Genomic DNA, 22,217 nt, shown 5'->3' with positions numbered 1-22,217 from the left:
TGGGAAAGGAGAATAACTTTTGAGTTTGGAACTTTCGACCCCATCTTACAGACAGCCAGGTTGCTCAGAAGCTCAGTCAGAGCCCAAAGCAAGAGTATCTCCTTGGGAGATCAGTCTCTTTTTCAGGAAGCACAGAGTTAAAAAGCAAGAGCTCTGCTGATGAACTCTTTCCTAACTGATAGCTCATCTGACAAGTCTGGAGTGGAGGGGGAGGATTTCTGTTGCAACATGTATTTATTAAGGTGTCTATCTGAGGCAGGTACTATGCTTGGGACCCCCAAACACATATGGCATATGATGCAAATTATTCTGTCTCTTTCATTTGTTGTCCTGAACAATGTAGTGTATGCATCTTTTTCTGTCATATAAGTTTACTTAGATTTCATTTGAGAAGACTTTGTTTTTATTTTTACTATACACATACATGCAGAAAGAGAGAGAGGGCTGGGGAGATAGCATAATGTTTATGTAAAGGACTTTAGTGCTTGAAGCTCCAAGCTCCTAGGTTCAATCCCCAGTATCACTATAAGCCAGAGCTGAGCAATCTTCTCATGTTTCTCTATCTCTCCCACTAAAACAAAATAAAAATTTAAAAAAGAAAGAAATGAGTGGTTTGGGAGGTGGTGCAGTGGATAAAGCTTTAGACTCTCAAGCATGAGGTCCTAAGTTCCATCCCCAGCAGCACATGTATCAGAGTGATGTCTAGTTCTTTCTCTCTCTCTCTCTCCTCCTACCTTTCCAATAAATAAATAAATGGAAAGAGAGGGTGGGGAAGAGAGAGGAGGGGAGAGAAAGAAGAATAGCAAGAATAGTGCTCAGCTTTGCTTTACGGCAGTGGTTGGGATTGAACTTGGAAATTTTGATGCCTCAGGCATGCAAGTTTCTTTCTTCTTTTTTGTTGTTGTTGTTATTGATGTCGTTGTTAGATAGGACAGAGAGAAATGGAGTGAGGAGGGGAAGACAGAAATGGGGAAAGAAAGATAGACACCTGCAGACCTGCTTCACTGCCTGTGAAGCGACTCTCCCTGCAGGTGAGGAGCCGGGGGCTCGAACCGGGATCCTTAAGCCGGTCCTCGTGCTTTGTGCCACCTGCACTTAACCCGTTGCACTACCTACCGCCCAACTCCCAGGCATGCAAGTTTCCACTCTAACAAAACACAGTTGTCCCAGCCCTCAAGAGAATAGATGTTCAGTATTCCATTGACTGGACTCCTGTAGTCTGCCAAGCGTGTTTCATGAGTGCTGATGCACACTTAGGCTGCACTTTTTTTTTAGAATTGAACCCAGGGCTTCAGGCAAATGAGGCAGGTGAACTACTTTTGAGTCATCTCCCTTGTTCAGTTTCCAAGTGTCTTACTATTCCATTGTTACATTCCCCAGGGCACAGAGCACTGTTGACACACAGCCAGAGCTCAGACAGGAGTTATCTAGTGAATGCAAGTTCAGTGAGCATTACTGGCTGGCCCTCTTCACTCACTCATGCACATACATTGCAGACTTATGTCCCACATGTAACATAGTTGGCTCCCAAGCTATGAGGTGGTCTCCATTTTGGAAAAGAGATGTTTTCAAGTTACCATGGGTCTGTGGTAGATCACTCAGGAGGGGAAGGGAAATGGAGATGTTTGGAGAGATCGAGGGAGAAAGAGCTGGTTGATGAAATAAGAGATGTGACATACAGCATGATGACTATAGTTACCACTGCTATGTGGTACTAAGTAACATAGTACCATGAAAGCTACTAAGAGTTCTCACATAGAAAAAGAGTTTGTGGGAGTTAGGCAGTAGCACAGTGGGATAAGCAAGGTGGTGCAAAGCACAAGTACCGGCATAATGATGCCGGTTCAAGCCCACAGCTCCCCACCTGCAGGGGAGTCGCTTCACAGACAGTGAAGCAGGTCCGCAGGTGTCTGTCTTTCTCTCCCCCACCTCTGTCTTCCTCTCCTCTCTCCATTTCTCTCTGTCCTATCCAACAGTGATGATGACAATAATAATTACAACAATAAAACAACAAGGACAACAAAAGGGAATAAATAAATATTTAAAAAAGAAAAAGAAAAAAGAGTTTATAACTATGTAAAGAGATAAATCTTAACTAAACTTATTATGACAATTTTGTCATGCACATATATTAAATAATTCTTCATTACACCTTAAATTTATACAAGTGTGTGCCGATTATCCCAATAAAAGTAGAGGAAAAAGTGTTAGGTGGCTTCTGGGTTGTCCCACATCATAGTGAAAGAAGCAGATCTGGCCTAATTGTCAGAAAATGCCCCATCCATGTGAACTGAACTGTCATTGAGGGTATGTCCCTAGCCCTGGAGATCCGGACTGCATGGGCTGTTGCTGTTCTGAAAGTCTAATTTAAAGCTGCTGAAAAATCTAAGTGAACTTTGACTATCCCACTGGGAAAAAAAATGGAGGCAAGTCCACTTGACTGCAACCTACATGCCCCATGGACACCATTCTGGGGTTGGGCCTGCCCCTCCATCTGGAACCTTAGAGAGGAACTCTGTTAGTGAGTACATGCCTGGAACCCATAGGAGGGCCTCACCAATAGCCAAGGCCTAGCCACAAAATTAATTCTGTGTATACATTCGTGGGTTGTTTCTTTGGCTTTTTCAGGTTCTGGGGCAACAAGGTGGGGGACAAAGGAGCCCAGGCCTTGGCTGAAGCCTTGGGTGACCACACAAACTTGAAGTGGCTCAGGTAAGCTTCAGGCTCTATCTTGTCACTATCATGGTGGATGGAACCAGTAGGAAAGTGGAACTTGGATTAGTTTTGGAGGTCTTTGAACTTCTTTTTTTTTTTTCTTCTTCCCTTTATTGGATGAATGGTTTACAGTTGACAGTAAAATATAGTAGTTTGGACATGTGTCACATTTATTAGTTTTCCACATAGTGATCCAACCCCCACTAGGTCCTCTTCTGCCATCATGTTCCAGGACCTGAACTCTACCCCCAACCCCAGAGTCTTTTACTTTGGTGCAATACACCAAACCCAGTCCAAGTTCTGCTTAGTGTTTTCCCTGCTGTTCTTATTTTTCAACTTCTATGAGTGGGATTATCCCATGTTCATCTTTCTCTTTCTGGCTGATCTCACTTAACATGACTCTTTCAAGCTCCATCCAAGTGAAATTCATTTTCATCTTTCTGTCTTAGACAATAGGATTAGGTTTGGACTTAGGACTTTTGAGTCTTTGTGGGCGACTTTTGAGTGACCCTTCTCTGCTCAAGCATCTTAATCCACCATCTAAAATTAAAACTCTTGGACTGGATCACATTCATGTGATTTCAAGGACCAGCTCCAACCTGTTAGTAGTGATTGCCCAGTACACCATGTTGGGAGGGGGTTCTAAGACTAGCTCTGGGCTTAATTAATTAATAATAATAATAATAATAACTCTTGAATTAATTAGTCATGTCTAAAATGGAGCAGACAGGGAAAGTACAGCTTTGCGTGCTATGCATTTTTCCTCCTCACCAGTTAGCTGTTTTTCTGAGGTCCTCACTGCTCTGACATGTTCTTATTCCCTGATGATCTAGCCTGGTAGGAAACAACATCGGCAGTGTGGGTGCTCAAGCCTTAGCAGTGATGTTGGAAAAGAATGCAGTGTTGGAAGAACTCTGGTGAGTTTGGAGGATGCCTTGCTTGGGGAGGGACATATGGTCTTCCGTTTAGAAATTTTAATTAGTAGTTTGTTTTTGAGGTAGCTTTTTTGTTTACAAGACTACAAGCATTTCAGAAGTACAGTTGTCCACTGCATGTTATACCTGACCTTTCACCAAAGCACCAAAATCTCTCCACCAAAGTCTATTGAATCCCCTCTACCCTTCCCAACCCACCCTTCTTAACCCCAGCCTTCTAGCTAGCCCCACTTCTGCCTTCCAACACCAAAGGCTTGTCTCCTTTTGACTTTGCTTATTCCTTTGCTTTGTTACTTTACTCACCCCATATGAGAGAGAGAGAGAGAGAGAGCATTCTGTATTTTCCTGTGGATCTAAGTCCCTTTAGTATTCCTTGCAGGAATGGTTTCATGGTAGGGAATTCCTTTAACTCTTGCTTATCTGAAAAGCTCTTCACTGCTCCTTCAGACTTGATTAATAGCCTAGCTAGAGACAGTCTTCTTGGGTGGACATCTTTTCTTTTTAATTTTTTTTCCTTTATTGGCTATTTTTAATTTTTATTTTTACCAGAGCACTGCTTATCTCTGGCTTATGGTGGTTCAGGTGATTGAATCTGGGTCTTTGAAGCCTCAGGTATGAGCATCTCCTTGAATAACCATTATGCGGTCTTCCCAGCCCCTGGGTGGACATTTTTTTTTTCCATTCAAACTTTGAATATGTCCTACCAGTCCTTTCTAGCCTTTAACATTTCTATATGGACTTCCTTCCTCTCCTGGTCTTATCTATGGATTAGTCTGAATAAAGAGGGTGATCAAATGATTTTTGTATTTGTCCTGAAGGCATGCAGCTTGTAGAATCTGGCTTGTAGATGTCAATTTATTTATTTGTTTGGTTTTTGTTTGTTTATTTATTTATTTTTGCCTCCAGGGTTATCACTGAGGCTTGGTGCCACCACTACGTATCCTGGCAGCCATTTTTTTCCATTTTATTGAATAGGACAGAGAAAAATCAAGAGAGGAGGAGAAGACAGATGAGGAGAGAAAGATAGACACATACAGGCTTGCTTTACCACTTGTGACATGATCCCTGCAGGTGGGGAGCCTATGGCTCAAACCAGAATCCTTACGCTGGTCCTTGTACTTTGTACTATGTGTGCTTAACCCAGTGCACTACTGCCCAGCCCCCTGTTTGTTTGTTTATACTAAGTGACCTATGACCTGTTGCTGTGCTCGTGGCCTCCATGTGGCCTATGGTTAGGTCCACGCTCTGATCTCATGCAAATCACATAGCAGTCTCTGAATCTCAGATTTCTTACCTATAAAGCAAGGATAGGAATGCTTCTTTTTTAAAAAATATTTATTTTATTTATTTATTCCCTTTTGTTGCCCTTGTTGTTTTATTGTTGTAGTTATTATTGTTGTTGTCATTGTTGTTGGATAGGACAGAGAGAAATGGAGAGAGGAGGGGAAGACAGAGAGGAGGAGAGAAAGATAGACACCTGCAGACCTGCTTGACCACCTGTAAAGCAACTCCCCTGCAGGTGGGGAGCCGGGGTTCGAACCGGGAACCTTATGCCGAGGAATGCTTCTAAGTATGAAATAGTGTGTAAGAACTGGATGATATCATACCTGTTAGAGCTCAGCGCAGCTTCTGCCAAGCATGTGAAGCTGTCACAGTGGGATTCTCACTGCTGCAGTTGCTGGTGCTCCTGTGACTATAAGTACTCTGACTGCTCCCGCTCCTCTTTTACTCCCTCAAAGTGAATCTCAGAGCCCCACCCAGAACACTGAATATTAGCATCAGCTTCACCTTAGGTGGTGGGATGAAGCTTGGGGGGGAAGTGAAAAGATGAACTATGAATCATAATTACACTGTTGACTTGAAACTGAGGCTCACTTTTCCACCCTGCAGATATAGCTCAGATAGTTTTCTTATGACCTGTTTTGAACAGTTTTAGATTACATCAGGGAGATAAAAATGCTGAATGCATACTGTTTTTTTTTCAGGAAGCAGATAGACCCTAAAACCTATGAATGTATACACAGAATGAATTTTGTGGCTGGGCCTTGGCTATTTATTGGTGGAGCTCACTAGCATTGCCAATGTGCCATTGAGTATCCTTTGACTAGATATGCCACCTAGGCTTTCAGTTTATTTATTTTTATTTTTTAATTATCTTTACTTATTGGATTGAGACAGCCAGAAATCAAAAGGGAAGGGGGTGGTAGAGAGGGAGAGAGACAGAGAGACGCCTGCATCATTGCTTTACCACTTGCAAAGCTCTCCCCCTGCAGGTGGGGACCAGGGGCTTGAACCCGGGTCCTTGCACATTGTAATACGTATGTTCAACCAGTTGTGCCACCACCCAGCCCTGGCTTTCAATTTACTTTGTTGTATTAGAGATAATTTGAGAGGGAATGGTAGGTATACAGCAGGAGAGAGAGATACTTACAGTACTACTTCACCACTAGTGAAGCTTATCTCTTGCAGATGGGTGCTGGGGGCTTGAACCCAGGTCCTTGCACATTGTAATATGTGCAGTCTACCAGTTGTACCACTGCCCAGCCCCACCACCTAGGATTTCTTTTTAGAAGAGTGTCTCATTGTAACTGTATCTTTTATGACTATGTTAGACCACAAGTGACAGAAAAGTTCCACCTATATTTTTCTTTTTTGCCTCTAGGGTTATTTATTACTGGGGCTCGGTGCCTGCACCACTGCTCCTGGAGGCTATTTTTTCCCTTTGTTGCCCTTATTGTTTTATCATTGTTGTGGCTATTATTGTTGTTGATGTCACTGATGTTGGATAGGACAGAGAGGAATCTAGAGGAGAGGGGAAGACAGAGAGGGAGAGAGAAAGATAGACACCTGCAGACCTGATTCACCACCTGTGAAGTGACCCCCCTGCAGGTGGGGAGCCAGGGGCTCGAACTGAGATCCTTAAGCTGGTCCTTGCACTTTGTGCCATGTGCACTTAACCCGCTGCGCTACCGCCTGACCCCTGAGGGTTTATTTTTCATTAACCAGCTGATGAAGACCAACAAGGCTTCATCTTCATGTTTGGTTAAATCAGGGCCACAAGATGACTGTCCTTCTGATCTCCAATATGCAGTCTGTGTATACAAAAAGGGCAAAAGACACAGGACAATAGTTCTTTAAAGGGCACTCCTAGAAGTCCCATTCTATCCATATCCCCTTCTGAGTTGACTGATGGCCATGCAAATGTCACTTGGCCATTGCTGATTGCTGTGGAAAGTGGAAATGTCATCTTTCACCAAGCACATGTCTGCCCCCAAAGGAAGCTAGGCTTCCATTGTTTTTTATTTTTATTTATTTATTACTGGATAGAGACAGAGAGAAATTGAGAGAGGAGGGGGAAGGAGAGAGAAAGAGACAGAGAGACACCTCTAGCCCTGCTTCACCACTCGCGAAGCTTTCCTCTTGCAGGTGGGGACCAGGGGCTTGAATTCATGTTCTTGCACACTGTAATGTGTGTGCTTAACCAGGTGCACCACCACCCAGCCCCCATAGTCTTCCATTACTAAAGGAGAAAGAGACAGTGAATATTGGGTAACTGGGACATCTGGGATGAATTGTCTTCCAAATCTGCTCCTGGAGGTAAGGACCAACATAGCTGATTTGATCTCTTTCTCTCCCTCCCCCTCCCTGTTTTGCAAATGTAGATTTTCAGATGTTGGGTTTTCTAAATGGAGAGTATGTGGGATAATCCTTATTGACACCATCTTCCATAATAAACGTTACCATATCAACCAAGTTCTCTCTCTTCTTGCCAGCCTGGAAGAGAACCATCTCCAAGATGAAGGTGTGTGCTCTCTCACTGACGGACTTCAGAGAAATGCGAGTCTGAAAATCCTGAAGTAAGAACTTGTAAACAGGAGCTGGGATAGGAGCAACTGGATGTGGGAGGGGGCATTTCTGAGTCAGAGATGGGAGCAGCTTTCTGCCTGGCTGACTCCGGAGGTAGTCTGCCAGCAGGCAATTGTTCTTGTCTGAGTTCTCCTAGATGCAGATAAGGATTCTAGTGCAGGCTGTTTACTTGGGAGGTGACTAGAAAAAACACTGAGGAGAGAGGAATGAAGTGAGATGAGGCAAAAGAACATACCAATAAAGGAAGTCTTACCAAGGCTACAAAGGACTCAGCACTGCTGGGGAGCTCTAGGAGGCCCTGCCCCACTAAGGTGTATATATATCTGCCAGCTGCCTATCCTCATGTGTTCACTTTCCCCCTGCCCTGTACATGCTCCTCAGTAAAAAGCTTTCAGGCAGAGGGTGGACAGTCCCAGTAAGAGACCCTCAGAGTTAGAGGTAGAAACTGAGGGGTTGTTGAAAGCGTGGCTTCTGGAAAATGTGCCTTTTCCAGAACCATCTCTCATCTTCCCTTGTTTTCTTGAGTTATATGGGCAGATATGCATTTGTGTGTGCATTTATTCCTTTGTGCATCTATTTGTCAAGCATCCATACCTCGATTTAGGTACTGAGACAGGACATAGCAGGTCACTGCTCACTGAGCTCTGAAATTATAATGGGATGAAGGGGAAACAGATAATGGACTATGAAATATGCAAGGTCATTTCCAATAGTCTAAGTGCTCTAAAGAGAATGTAAGAGAGATGTGTTATAGGGAGTGACTATATGCAGGAAGGGCCAAGGTAATTGTTGCTCTGGGAAGGCCTCTCTGAGAAGGTGGCATTGAATTGAAACCAGAATAACAAGAAGTTTTCTGTCAAGATGAGGTCCCAGGGAAGCATGTTCCAGATGGGCACAGTACTGCCAAGGTCCTTGGCAGAAGCAAGCTTGGTGGTCTTAAGAACAGAAGGGCCTGTGTAAACACACAGTATGTGTGTGTGTGTGTGTGTGTGTGTGTGTGTGTGTGTACCATATGGAGGAAGATTTGGGGGTCTTATGCTAAGGGCCTTGAGAAACCTTCAGAAGGGTTGTTTTGTTTTGTTTTTATTTTTTAATATATTGAGCTATTAGAAAAGCCATGACTCATTGTTTCATAGAAAAACATAGAAAAATAATCCATGGCTTTTCTGACAACCCAATATATTTTGTTTTTGTTGTCACCAGGACTTCACCACTCTTAATCAATACTTTTCAGACAAATATATAGGTAGTTAGACAGATAGACCATAGCACCAAAGCTTCCTTTAGTGCAGTAGAGACCGGGTTTGAACCTGTGTTGTGTGTATGCCAAAGTACACTATCCCAATGAGCTATCCTGCTTGTCCCCTACAGAGGGTTTGCTCAGAGCACTGCTCAATCTGGTTCATACCATACAAAGACCACCCTTGTGGGGTCGGGTGGTGGTGAACTGTTTGAGTGTATGTTACAGTGCACAAGGATCTGGGTTCAAGCCCCTGGTCCCTACCTGTAGGGGAAAGCTTCGCAAGTGGTGAAGTAGGGCTGCAGGTGTCTCTCTGCTTCTCTCCCTCCCTCTCTCCCCCTTCCTCTCAATTTCTGGCTGTCTCTATCAAATAAATAAAGATGACTTTAAAAAAAAAATTGTCAAAAACCACCCTTGCTGCTCTGTGGAAGAAGATGGGAAGGTGGGGAGATGGGAGCAAGCAGACCAGACCAGTGAGGAGACCCATGTAATCTCCCAGGTAAAAAATGGAGAGGTCACTGGAGTTAAAATGGTGATAGTGGGATCTCTGATAAAAGGTCAGAGGTACCCTGGGGGCCTAGGAGCTGACAGACAGACAGTGGCACTCTTGGTGGATAAGTGATCTGGACCATCAAAGGGAGCAGGTAGTCACAGCCCTAGGAGAAGGCGGCTTGGTGTTTGCTGGCTCCCTGGTGGTGACTGGCACAGGCTGTGTGGCTGCTCTACCAGGCAGGCACTGCTTCCTGCCATGTTAGCACAGGCCTTGCTTCAGGGGGGATGCCAGAGCATCATCAGATGGCTCCTGCTGCTGGAAGAGGTTGGCACCTGCCCTGGCAAATGGAATGCAAAGAAAGACCTTGCCAGCAGAGACAGGCAGGCAGCTGCTGCTGGGAGCTCGCTAGGGCCTTGCTGCCAGCCTGCTGTCTACTCTGGCAGCACTAGTCTATGCTCCTCTGCAGGGGCCAATACACTGCCAAATGTTTGGGGCAAACACTTCCGCTTGTCACTTGGGTGAAGTCTGGATCCATCTGAGCTGGAGCACCCGCTTCTGCACACATGAGCCCTGCAGCCATACCTGGTCAATAACAGACCAGGTATGGAGGTGGCAGGTTCGTCTTCCATGGGGACCCAGACTTAGTCCACTTAGGTTCCTCAGTGCCTGGTGATGGCAGGTGGGGCTGTGTCACACTGTGTTGTCTTACTGAGAGTTGTATAATTCAGCAGCACCAAGGGGCTGGACAGTAGCAGACCCAGTTGAGTGCACACCATGCACAAGGTCCTGGATTCAAGACCCTGGCCCCCTCCTGCAGTGGGGAAGCTTTACAAGTGGTGAAACAGATCTGCAGGTGTCTCTCTTTCTCTCTCTAGTTCCCCTCCTCTTTTAAATTTCTCTCTGTCCTATTAAAGAAAATAGAAAAAAAAAATGGAATGAAAAAGCCTCCAATAACAGTGGATTCATAGCACAGGCACAGAGACCCAGCGGAATGTATGTATATGTGTATGTATATATATATATATATATATATATATATATATATATATATATATATATATATTTCAGCATCATTAAGCTATGTCACCCGCCTCCTTTGTTGGCTCTTTAACAGAGAGAGAGAGAGAGAGAGAGAGAGAGAGAGAGTATGTTGTTGTTATTGTTGTTTTAAAGAAAAAGAAAGGGGGCGGTGGTGGCGCACCTGGCTGAGCTCAGTTGTTACAGTGTGCAAAGACCCAGATAAGAGCCCCCAGTCCCCATCTGCACAGGGGAAAGCTTCACAAGTGGTGAAGCAAGGCTGCAGGCATTTCTCTGTCTCTCTCCCTATCTCCCCATTCCTCTCAATTTCTGGCTGTCTCTATCCAATAAAAATAAAGATAATAAAAATTTTATTTTTAAAAAAGAAAAAGACCAGCATCCTTCTTTTTCAATATTTATTGATTGATGGGACAAAGAAACTGAGAGGGAAAAGGGAGATAGGAAGAGAGAAAGATTTGTAGCACTGTCTAACCACTTGTGAAGTTTTCCCTCTGTAGATGGGGGTTGAGGGCTTGAATCCTGGTCTTGGGCATTGTAACAGTTATGCTCTACCAATTATACCACCACCCAGCCCCTTTTTGTTATATCAAGGCTTAGCACTGCCAAACAAGTATGTGAGCTCTAGAGCCTGGCAGCCAAGGATAGGGGCCTACTGTTGCCATTTATTTCTGTACAAATGGTAGTGTGTCAAGTGTGTGCACAGGAGGAGCTCAGCAAGTGGGACCTGTTACTACAGCATTGCCTTAGAGTCAGCTTCTAGAAGGTCCTGTTGATGTGGAGGAGACAGAAGACAAGCCCTCGGCATCATCTAGAATTTGGAGCAACGAGCTAAGGAGCCACATTGGTGCACTTGGCAGCTCTTGCTCCAGCGCCCCTGACAGTCTGGTACCATCTCCCCACCCCCATTTTCTCTACTTTCTGTTCCTGTCCCAACCAGGCCCCCAGAGGAAAATCTTTGTTAGATTCGTTGATTATTCAGCATGGTGCTCGGTGCTTTAGTAAGTAACATGTGCATTCTACTGGGTGAGCCACTGTCCAGTCCCACTTGGTGCTTTAGGTTATGCCATTTTCTGCCACATAAGGTGACTGCTCTTTTGGACCTACTTTACAGATGGGATTGGGAAGAATTTACTTGTAATCCAAAAAAAAAAAAAAAAAGGCAGTGGTAGACATTGGATTCAAACCCCTAGCACTAAAATACAGGTACTGAAGGGAGGAGCTACCAAGTAAAGGAATCTGGTGACTGGAAGAGAGAAGGGTGCATTTCACATGAAACACGGAATGGTAGTGGAAGCCCTCACTGAGAATCTCAGACTTGAAAGGGACTCACAGGCTTCAGTGGCAACTCCCAATGCCTCCTTCAGTGGGACAGAACCAGGAGAACTGGGCATCCCTGAAGCTTGCCACTCTGTCTTCCTCTCTAGGCTGTCCAATAATGGCATCACCGACCTGGGGGCAGAGGCCCTCCTGCAGGCCCTCGAAAGAAATAACACCATCCAGGAAGTCTGGTAAGGCCCCAATCAGGCCTCCTCCCTCCTCCTGACTCCCAGAGCCTCAGTTCCCCTTTCTATAAAATGGGCTTAAAGCAGAGAACATGAGGATACCTTAGGGCTATTTTTGTTTGTTTGTTTGTTTGTTTGTTTTGTTACCTGGGTAAGGTCTGTTTCTCTAAGCTAAAGGGTGGGAATGGGAAGTATGATTGAAGAAAGAGACTGTGCCCCCCCCCCAACCCCACCCCTCAGCTTCCTGTCTGTCTTCACAAGGCCAGGGCTTTGGATTAGTCTTGTGTCTCTGTGGTTGCAAGTGGACTAGACGTGTTGCACAGTGCATCCAGTTCTGCATCACTCTGGAGCCCTAGTCCTTCGTATATTTGAAAGGAGCATTGAGGCCTAACTTTAAAGTTCCTTGCTTCTAGGGATCTATTTATCATTTGGATAAGAAATTGAAAGGTTTCCCTGAGTATAACATGATGTGAGTGATTGCTACTGTGTGTCATGCACTGGGCTGGGAACCAATATTTTAAAAATAAGGGATTCCCTATAAGAAAAATCCATATTTCAGGGTTTTCTCAAAAAACAACCTAGGGTGGTCTGGGAGGTGGCATAGTGGATAAAGCATTGGACTCTCAAGCATGAGGTCCTGAGTTCAATCCCTGGAAGCACATGTACTAGAGTGATGTCTGGTTCTTTCCCTCTCTCCTCCTTTCTCATTAATTAAAAAAAAACAAAAACAAAAAACCTAAGAACTATGGCCCACTGTGGAATGTCAGTAAGTACTTAAGCAGAACAGAGGAAGGGCTAACTAACTGCACCCCCTCCTCTTATCTTGAGCCCCTTTGTTATGTTACCTGCCTCATTCCTGGAACCCTATGGCCTTCACTCTAAATGTGTAGGTTTATCCACCTATCAGAAAGCATCTCAAGGGGGCCAGGCAGTAACACAGCAGGTTAAGCACACCTGGCGCAAAGCACAAGGACTGGATAAGGAACTGGGTTCGAGCCCCTGGCTGCCCACCTGCAGGGAGGTCACTTCATAAGCAGTGAAGCAGGTCTGCAGGTATCTATCTTTCTCTCCCCCTCTCTGCCTTCCCCTCCTCTCTAGATTTTTCTTTGTCCTATCCAACAACTACGACAGCAACAACCACAACAATAATAACAATGATAAAACAAAAAGAGCAACAAGGGGAAAAATAGCCTCCAGGAGCAGTGGATTTGTCATGTAGGCATTGAGCCTCAGCAATAACCCTGGAGGCAAAAAAAAAATAAAGTATATATATCATCTCAAAGCAGCAGCAACTGTAGATAACTGTGATGAAGTGAGAATGGGGGAAGATAGCATAATGTTTATGCAAAGACCCTCATGCCTGAGGCTTCAAAGTCCCAGGTTCAATCATCCACACACCATAAACCAGAGCTGGTCAGTGCTCTGGTTAAAAAAAAAAAAGTGGGCCGGGAGATGGCACAGTGGTCTCTCAAGCATTGGTCTCAAGGCATTGGTCTCTCAAGCATGAGGTCCTGAGCTCAATACCTGGCAGCACATGTACTAGAATGATGTCTGGTTCTTTCTCTCTCTCCTATCATTTCTCATGAATAAATAAATAAAATCTTTAAAAAAAAAAAAAAGAGGGATGGGGGAGTAGATAGCATAATGGTTATGCAAAGAGACTCTCATACCTGAGGCTCCAAAGTCCCAGGTTCAATCACCCACACCACCATAAGCCAGAGCTGGGCAGTGCTCTGATGTTTCTCTCTCTCTCTCTCTCTCTCTCTCTCTCTCTCTCTCTCTGTCTCTGTCTCTCTGCATCTCTATCAAAAATAAATAAAATATTTTTTAAAATGATGATGATGATGAAGTGAAAAATAAAGACGTATAGATGACTTGAGAATGTTGGACTCTCAAGCATAAGGTCCCAAGTTTGATCCGTGGCATCACATGGTTACTCCCCCCCCTTATTTATAAATTTCAATTAAAAATAATAAAAGTAAAGTCTTCTACAAATCTGTACCATGATAGAGAAGTTTTCTTCTGCATAGCTGTATAATCAGTTCCTGGAGCCTCTGAGGCTCATTGCTGCTGGGTCAACCATGAGTTTCTTTTTAAAACCATTGCAAAGACCTAAGAAATGTCACATTCTGCATCCCCGGGGGAGCTAGCCCGCATCAGCTTGATATTTTAAGAGCTCTGATGTTTCTCACTTCTTGCTATGGGAGCTCCAGCTAGCCTGGGCACTTGGTCACTGCATTCTTGACAGATTCTGCTGTTGCTGTAAAAAGATCTGTCTGCCTTTGGGAGTCAGGGCTGGCTGGGTCAGTCGTGTAGGCTCTCTGCAGAGTCCTGGTGGCTGCTTTCATCAGATGCAATGATTCACGAGTGATGGGTGATGACTGAGGGTCAGACCAGCTCACACTTTTCCTCCCATGGTGGCTTGCCGTGGGACCAGAGGGCCAGGCCTACAGGGAGGGCATGGACTTACAAAGCAGCAGTTCCCAAGGGCATGTGCGTGCTTTGCTGTCTCTGGCCTCCCTCAGACCTCTCTTCACTTCCTCCCCTGCAGGCTCCGAGGAAATTCTTTCTCTCCAGAGGAAATGGAGAAGCTTAGCCACAGAGATGCCAGACTCTTACTCTGACTGTCTCCTCTCCGAGGCCACCGTTCCGTTCTCCTTTTGTGAGGAGGCTATTGACTTGGATCCCAGGAGCCAGGTCAACTCTGGCAGCAAATCCTGGCCTGCCCTCTGGACTCACCCCATCTACCTTAAAGACAGATGTCTCCATTACCTGCTCTGGCCTCAGATCTCTTCTCAAGATTCAGTCCATGGCATGTGGACAGGACCAGCCACTAGCTGAACTGACATGGGTCAGCAGTGCAAAATCCCCTTCCCACTCCTTTCCAGACAAAAAGGGGTGTTCAGAAAGCAGCCTTCAGCTGTGTCATGTCTCAAGCCATCCTTGCTATTCCCCACATGTGGTTCCACGCCTCACCCAGGCCTCACCTCTTCTACGGCACTGGCCTTGAAGTTGAGAATTCAAAGTCCTCAGCTTTGCTAGTCCCCTCCTAACCACCTCAACCCTCTTACCCCCCAGACCCTACAGCCGGGGGGGGGGGGGGGCTTCAGATTACCCTGCTCACCTGTCTGATATTTAAGACATAATTGAAAAGGGACACAACTAATTAAAAAGGGACACAAACTAGATCTGCAAGAAAAATATGACCACACAACAGCTACTGGACCTTTATTTCCAGAGACCTCAGGGACACTTCAGTTAAGCCTTTGGAAATTCAAGCTGTAAGTGAAGCTTTTAGAAAGGAACCTGGGGGCTGGTATAACAACATAATGGTTATGCAAAAAGACTTTATTGCCTGAGGCACCAAGGATCTCAGGTACAATCCTCACCACCACCATAAACCAGAGATGAGCAGTGCTCTGGTTTAAAAAAGAAAAAGAAAAAAAGGAACCTGGAACTTGGGCTTTTGAATGGGCTCCACTAGCATCTTGGTTGATGCCTGTGAACTGAACTCTGACAGTAGTGGACTTGCCAAATCTACTCACAAAAAAAGAAGACGAAGAAAAGAAAAAAAAATCACCAGAAACCAAGTTTATTTGCCTTTGGAGTCTAAATTACTGGATCAAGAGTTGATACGGACAAAATCAAAAGCCCTTCCTTATAAAGCAGTATTTTTTTTTTTGTTTTGCTTTTTTTTTCATAGTTTTCAAAGTGATACATGTTGAATCCCTTGTATGCTTTCAGGTGGGAGTGTTAATTATTTTAAATGTTATTATTTGTAAAGACTGGCAAACATTTATAAACCACTTTGTTCTGTTCTCCCAAGTTTGTATTTGTATGGAGAACACAACTATGGGCTTTATGCTGTAAATAACCACAGTGGAGAAAATTATCTCCAGTGCTGTCTTCATGGTGACCCGGCACTGAAAACATATTCTTGAAAGTTGTCAAATAAAAAAAAAAAAAAACCAAAATGTTCCACTTGAAGGAGGAAAATGGTATTTTTGGCTCAGTGATTTATTGCCCAAAGGTAACAGCATTTCTCAGAAATAACCTTGTAATCAAAATCCGAAACTTTTGACTTCAGATTAGAAGAAGTCTAAGCCAGCTTGATGTTTGAAGATGTTGAAGGAGCCTCCTGATGCCCCAAATGAAAGACTGTGACAAATGTGAACATTGCCTGGGGCCAGGAGTCCTGTCCTGGTGACTCTAGGAGGCTTGAATAGCAGAGGGGTAAAGGGGGCTATAGCTCAGCAGTAAAGCTTTGACTGCAGAGGGGTGGAGAAGGTGGTGGTGGGTCGTGGGAGTGGGGGGTGGGAGGGACACATTGCTCCCCAGTGAGCTGTCTCCAGGGCAGCCCTTGTTGAAGTCACTCTTAGCTGCATCAAATGAGCACAGGCGCCTGCTCAGCACAGTGCTGTGGCTTCTCCTTGCACTCCTGTGTGAACCTGCCTGTGGGTTCTCTTCGTCAGTGGTGTTGGCTTCTATTCAGACCATTGTTCCTGATAAAGGAGATCAAAAGGAAGATGGAGGGGCTGGGCAGTGGCACACCTGGTAAGAGCACACGTTACCATGCTTAAGGAACTGGGTTCCAGCCCCTAGTCCCCGTCTGTAAGGGGAGGAAACTTTGCAAGTGGTGAAGCTGCTACAAGTGTCTCTCTTACACTCTCCCTTAATCCCCCCTCCCCTCCCCACTTCTCTCTGTCTCTATCAAAAAAGAAAGAAAGAAAGAGAGAAAGAAAGAAAGAAAGAAAGAAAGAAAGGAAGGAAGGAAGGAAGAAAGGAAGAAAGAAATAAATAAAGAAAGAAAGTGTTGTTGAGGTGGTCTGGTGTCGGGCTGCACCGTGGAGAAGAGAGCAGACGTCCAGAGCAAAGGGGTACACAAATCTTTATTATAGGATGGGGGGGGGAGGTTTGGTTCAGACCACGTGGAGCCAGCCAGCAATGGCCGACCACAGGGGGCGAGCAGGGAGCGAGACCTCAGAGAGGGAGAGCCGAGAGCCCAGAGAGAGAGAGAGAGGAGGGGTGAAGGGGCTTTTTATTGGGCGACAACCAGGGGTGACGTGTAGGGCCAGGATTGGTTGAAAGGGGGCACTCTAGGATTTAGCGGGGCATAGAAAAACCTGGGGGCGGAGACTGCATCAGAATAAGTCCTCAGCAACATCTCCTCCTATCCCTTTATATCTAAATGGACACAGTAAAGAAAAATGGAGCATGCTTAAATGTTTTAGAGGAATGCCATGCTCAGGTGGGAAGATGTAGGACTTTCTGTGGAGGAGGGAAGGCTTAAATGGCTGCCAACCTTGTGAGATTTAAACGTCCTCCTGTGCTCAACCCCTCTTTAGAGAGAGAGACTTACCTGGAGAGACTCATCTCATAGGTTTAAGCGCAGCCTGCTCAACCATCTTTTCACAGTATCTCTACATCTTTTCTATCTTTCTATCTAGTAATTGCATAAGATGTACAAAGTCTATAAAAGACTATCATGGGGCAGAAACCTTTTGGGCATAAGCCTAAATGACATAACAAAATAGGAAGGGACACGAAGGGGAGAAGTAAAAGTCAGTGTGGTGTGAAGGGAAGGATTGGTGTGTAAAGGAACATTCCCTGTTTGGGTGGGGAAAAGGGCAAGGGTACATAATGAGGGGGAGGCGGGAGGCATGACCCACCAAACAGAGGGGCTATTTGGCATTGTATAGTCCTCAAGGCAACAGTCTGTAAAGTCTATGAATTACTCAGGATCAGTCTATGAAAACCCAGCAGCGTGAAGGGAAATAAGCTGCTTCAAAATTGTGTAAAATGTATATAGGGTATGTCAGAAAGTCCGATACAAGTCTCAGTCCGAAGTAGATGGCTAGGGGAGGAATTGGCAGGGGATGCAACGCTGCATGAGGGAGATCAGCCGCTGGAATGTTGCTCTTTTGTAGATAGCTAGCTGGAACTGCCAACACGTAACAAGCAGGTCAGGAGCAGGAACGGTAACCAGGCATGAAGAAAGTTCTGTCCTTGGAATTTGTGTATCAGGTTCTTCAGATCACGTTAAGTGACATCTAGGGTTTCGGGGGGTGTGCCACGGTAGTCGTGCCATCTAGTGAGTGACGTCAGGGTGTGCAGGGGTTCAGATGGTTTTTCCGGGATTCCTGTGAAAGAAACACAAACAATCTGCTTCTCATGGTTAATTTGAACTGGTAACAAGTTATAGGTTTGTTATAGTTGATACCTCGATGATTATAATTGGTTTAGAATCTCTTTATGATTTATTAAAAGGTCATCTAATGTTACCTCCTGTAGCAGCCTCTACTGCAGGATCTTGAGACCAATTTTAGCTAAAATATGTATTTTAAACAGACTCAAATTGCTTAGAGAGTTAACGCATATTCGTGACAATGATTTTAACGTTTACAGTGCCAGATTGATGCCAGATCTGTTGTGGATTAATTTCCACAAGATAGTTTACAGGGCACCTTTGGGGGCCCTTCAAAGGTGTCCTGTATATAAAATTTATATAGTTTAGTTTTGGGAATGAATAGTCACGTTGAACATTTAGACTTTTACCTAAATAGTAAGTTACCTTAACAATTAATTTTTACCTTGTCTGGTAAAAGTGTAGCTGTAGGGTTACACTTCTGACTGTTAAGTTAGTGTTACCAAACTTGAGACATACCCATAAACATTTAGTTATAACAAACTGGAGGAAAAAGAACTTTTGTTATAAAAACACATTATTTAAAAACAATTTTAAATCTGTCATTAGTCACACAGTTTAAGACTAAACACTTACATATATACCAAAACTATATATAAAATTCAAAAGAGGGAGAAAGAAAAAAAATTTTGGAATGTTTCTGGACGTCTCCAGAAACTTTGACTGCGTCCAGCATTTTTATATAAGGCCAATAACCTTTTAGAGTACTCCAAGCAGATGGGTCATGCAAAAAAAAGAAAAAAAAAATTTTGTCATTTAACACACTCACTCACAAAAACAACTGGCCAGTTATAAGACATACAGGGAAAGGGTAGGAGAGAGGTCTCTGTGAGCCAGACTTTGCAGGTTCTGCCATGTCGTATTATGGGTCCTGGGATGTATCCTGCATCTGGTCCTCTTGTAGTATTTCTTGTTCTTCAGGAATAACAGCGCCATCCTGCGGGTATTGTCAGACATGGCGGGCAGGAACCCAGACAGGTTTAGAGAAATTTTGAGGGAAAATGCATGCGAAACCCCTTCCCATGGTCAATAATGGGTCAGGCCCTTTCCAAACTTTATCGAGTGGGTCTCTCCATTTCACCTTAATAGATGGGAGGGTAGATGGTGTTTGCCAGTGAAGAATAATAGGGGGTAAGGCTGAGTTATTGTAAATATTAAAGAGATTTAACGTAGTTAAGGCTTTTGCTAGCTGGATATTGGGGGGATATGTTCCTCCTTTATCTTTATTTAGTTGAGCCTTCAGTGTTTGATGGGCCCTCTCGACAATGCCTTGTCCCTGTGGATTGTAGGGAATGCCCGTGGTATGAGTAATATTCCAGAGGGAACAAAAATCTTTAAATTGTTTGCTTGAAAACATAGGTGTATTGTCTGTTTTCAAAAGTAATGGGACCCCCATAACGGCAAAACAAGAGAGCATATGGCTTACAAGCTTTTTAGCACTTTCTCCTGTCTGAGCTGTAGCCCACATAAATTTAGAAAAGGTATCAATTGAGACAAACACATATTTTTGTTTGCCAAAGTTTGGTATGTGGGTGACATCAATTTGCCAAATAGCATTAGCTTTTAAACCTCGGGGGTTAACCCCAAGGGTCTGGATAGCAGGTGTCTTTATGAGATTTGCACAAGAAGAGCATGTAGCAAGGATATGTTTTAACTGTGGTACAGGAACATCAGGGAATCGAGCTTGAAGGCCTTTAAGATTAACATGGGTTAGAGAGTGAAAATTAGCAGGATCAGAGACAGAGACTGGGAAAGTTCCTGTGGAGGCAAGGCGGTCAACTGCGGCATTCCCTTCGGACAGGGAACCAGGAAGAGGGCTGTGGGAACGAAGGTGTTGAATATACAGTGGTTGGGTTCGAGAACAGAGCATAGAGGCGATTTGAATCAAGAGAGGGGAAAGTGGGTTGTCATCAATTTTCACATACAAATGAGCAAGCCATGGAAGTAAGTTAACAGTATACACACTGTCAGAAAAAAGGTTGAAGGATTCTGGTACAGCTTTTAGTGCAAGAAAAACAGCATAAAGTTCTTTGTACTGAGGGGAATTATCAGGAAGCTCAGTAAAGAGAGGTTTAGGAGATTGTTTGTCTGGGTAATATATAAGGGCAGCAGCTCCCCTTTTTCCGCCATCAGTAAAGATTGTAGGAGCATAGGGAATGGGATCCCGAGAGAAAAGTTTAGGTGCTAGTAGAGGCAGAAGAGGTAAAGAAGCTATCAATTTATTAGAAGGAAAATGGTTATCTATTTGTCCTGGAAACCCCACGAAGCTTATGGCAAAGCGGGAATGATGACGTATAAGCCACTCTGTATCTGTGAGAGAAAAGGGCAGAATGATTAAATCCGGTTCTTTCCCTAAGACCTGCACAGACCTATTTCTCCCTTGGCGAACCATGAATGTTAACGTATCTATCTCAGTGAGGAGTCTTGGAGCTCCTCCTACTGGCATGTGAAGCCATTCGAGAACCCCATGGTCTTGCCACAGTGCCCCTACTACTGTGGGGGTGGAGTTGAAGATTAGAAGGTTTACCGGAGAGGAGGGGGAGAATCGAACAAGGTGCATGTCCTGGAGAGCCTGGTTAACCCTTTCCAGTGCCAAGGAGGCCTCAGGAGTTAACTTACATTTTGAAGAGGGCTGTTTGTTTCCTTTCAACAGGTCAAACAGTGGTTGGAGGCAGCTTGTGGGCAGATAGAGATACTGCCTAAGCCAATTTAAATTTCCTAGAAAACTTTGTAAAGAAGCAAGAGTAAGGTTAGAAGGGAAGGTAACATTAGGTTTTAAGGGACGAATTTGCGTTAGAGAAATCTCTGAACCTAGGAAGGATATTGGAGGGATTAGCTGTATCTTCTCAGGGGCTACATTAAGGCCGCTTTTCTTTAATGCAGGAATGAGAAAATCACGTAAGGCATAGAGATCTGTATCTGATTTTCCCCATATTAAAATATCATCTGTATAATGAAAAATATTAAGGCCCTTATGAATATATGGGACAAGGGCAGATTTAACAGCCTCCTGACAAATTGTAGGACTATTGGCCATACCCTGGGGCAGCACCACCCATTCAAATCTATCAGCGGGGCTGGCATTATTAATAGACGGAACAGAGAAGGCAAAACGTTTACAATCTCGCGGATGCAAGGGGATAGAGAAAAAACAATCTTGTATATCAATAGCTATGATTGGAATTCCCGTGGGAATTGCAGAAGCAAGAGGCAAACCCCTTTGGGGGAGCCCCAGACCTGCATGGTTTTATTTACTGCACGGAGATCTTGAAGGAGGCGCCATTTTCCCGAGCGCTTTTTAATCACAAAGACAGGAGTATTCCATGGGCTTCGAGAATGACGAATGTGTCCCAAGGACAACTGCTCTCGGACGAGCTCTTTTAAAATTTTTAGCTTATCCCTAGGTAAAGGCCACTGTTCCACCCAGACAGGCTCATTAGAAAGCCAGCTTAAGCGGGGTGTTTGGCTACGAACAGTGGCATTTAGTATTGGGGGTGCTGAATAGACCTGGTATCGCGGAAATGAGTTTTACGCTCTGCAGAGGCGTCTGTGGATATCCTAACATTAAGACATTCCAGAAGATCCCTGCCCAGTAAGTTGGTGCTAATATTAGCTACCAAAGGGCGGAAGTGTCCGGTAGAACCTTCTGGGTCTTCCCACATAAGCGAGTCTCGTGTGCAAAATGCTCTTGTCATCCCTCCTATTCCATGTAAACTGGGTCCAGGGATGAGTTCCCAATCTTGGGGAACCTCTTCTTGCCTTAAAATCGTCTTTGCTGCCCCCGTGTCAATCAAAAATTTAAAAGGAATATTGCCAATCTTTACTGTCATAGAAGGGTGACCTTGTTCTAAAACAGGAGTGGTCCACAAAATCTCAGGCCCCGAATTTGTACTATTCAGGGGCGAACCATCTTTATGAAATTGGGACCAACAATCTCTCTTCCAATGAAACCCCTTACAACATTTTGGACAAACAGTACGTGATCTCTGGCTCCCTGACTGAAAGCGGGGTTGCTCTGGCTGGAGGCGTGGTTTCCCTGACTGGAGGCGTGGTCGCAACTTATCAGGACATTGGTTACGCCAATGTCCTTGGCGACCGCACTGAAAGCAGGCCCCGTTTTGCTTACGTGGGGCAACTGCATAGACCTGCGTCGTAGCGGGTGTCCCATAATTGCCTGATGTAAGTTCCTGTGTCGCTAGAATCCAATTATCTGGGTGTAGGT

At 44.5% G+C, this 22,217-nt stretch overlaps 1 protein-coding gene across 6 annotated transcripts in view; it reads left to right on the top strand.

Annotated features, from left to right (window-relative positions):
* The window catches only part of NOD2 (nucleotide binding oligomerization domain containing 2), a 55,041-nt gene extending 39,252 nt beyond the window's left edge, over positions 1 to 15,789 (top strand). For 5 of the 6 annotated variants that reach the window (XM_060185569.1, XM_060185574.1, XM_060185570.1 and 2 more), the window contains 5 exons: positions 2,629 to 2,712; positions 3,549 to 3,632; positions 7,424 to 7,507; positions 11,713 to 11,796; positions 14,342 to 15,789. In XM_060185569.1, coding sequence (XP_060041552.1) covers positions 2,629 to 2,712; positions 3,549 to 3,632; positions 7,424 to 7,507; positions 11,713 to 11,796; positions 14,342 to 14,414 — 409 coding nt within the window. In that variant the 3' untranslated portion in view covers positions 14,415 to 15,789. The remainder of the gene's footprint in view (positions 1 to 2,628; positions 2,713 to 3,548; positions 3,633 to 7,423; positions 7,508 to 11,712; positions 11,797 to 14,341) is intronic. The other variant, XM_060185572.1, reaches the window with a different exon arrangement.
* Positions 15,790 to 22,217: the final 6,428 nt, after the last annotated feature.

Source organism: Erinaceus europaeus, chromosome 2 (genome assembly GCF_950295315.1).
Source record: "Erinaceus europaeus chromosome 2, mEriEur2.1, whole genome shotgun sequence".
Taxonomy (NCBI): Eukaryota; Metazoa; Chordata; class Mammalia; order Eulipotyphla; family Erinaceidae; genus Erinaceus; species Erinaceus europaeus.
The sequence above is the reverse complement of the archived record's forward strand: the minus strand, read 5'-3'. Positions and strand labels throughout refer to the sequence as shown.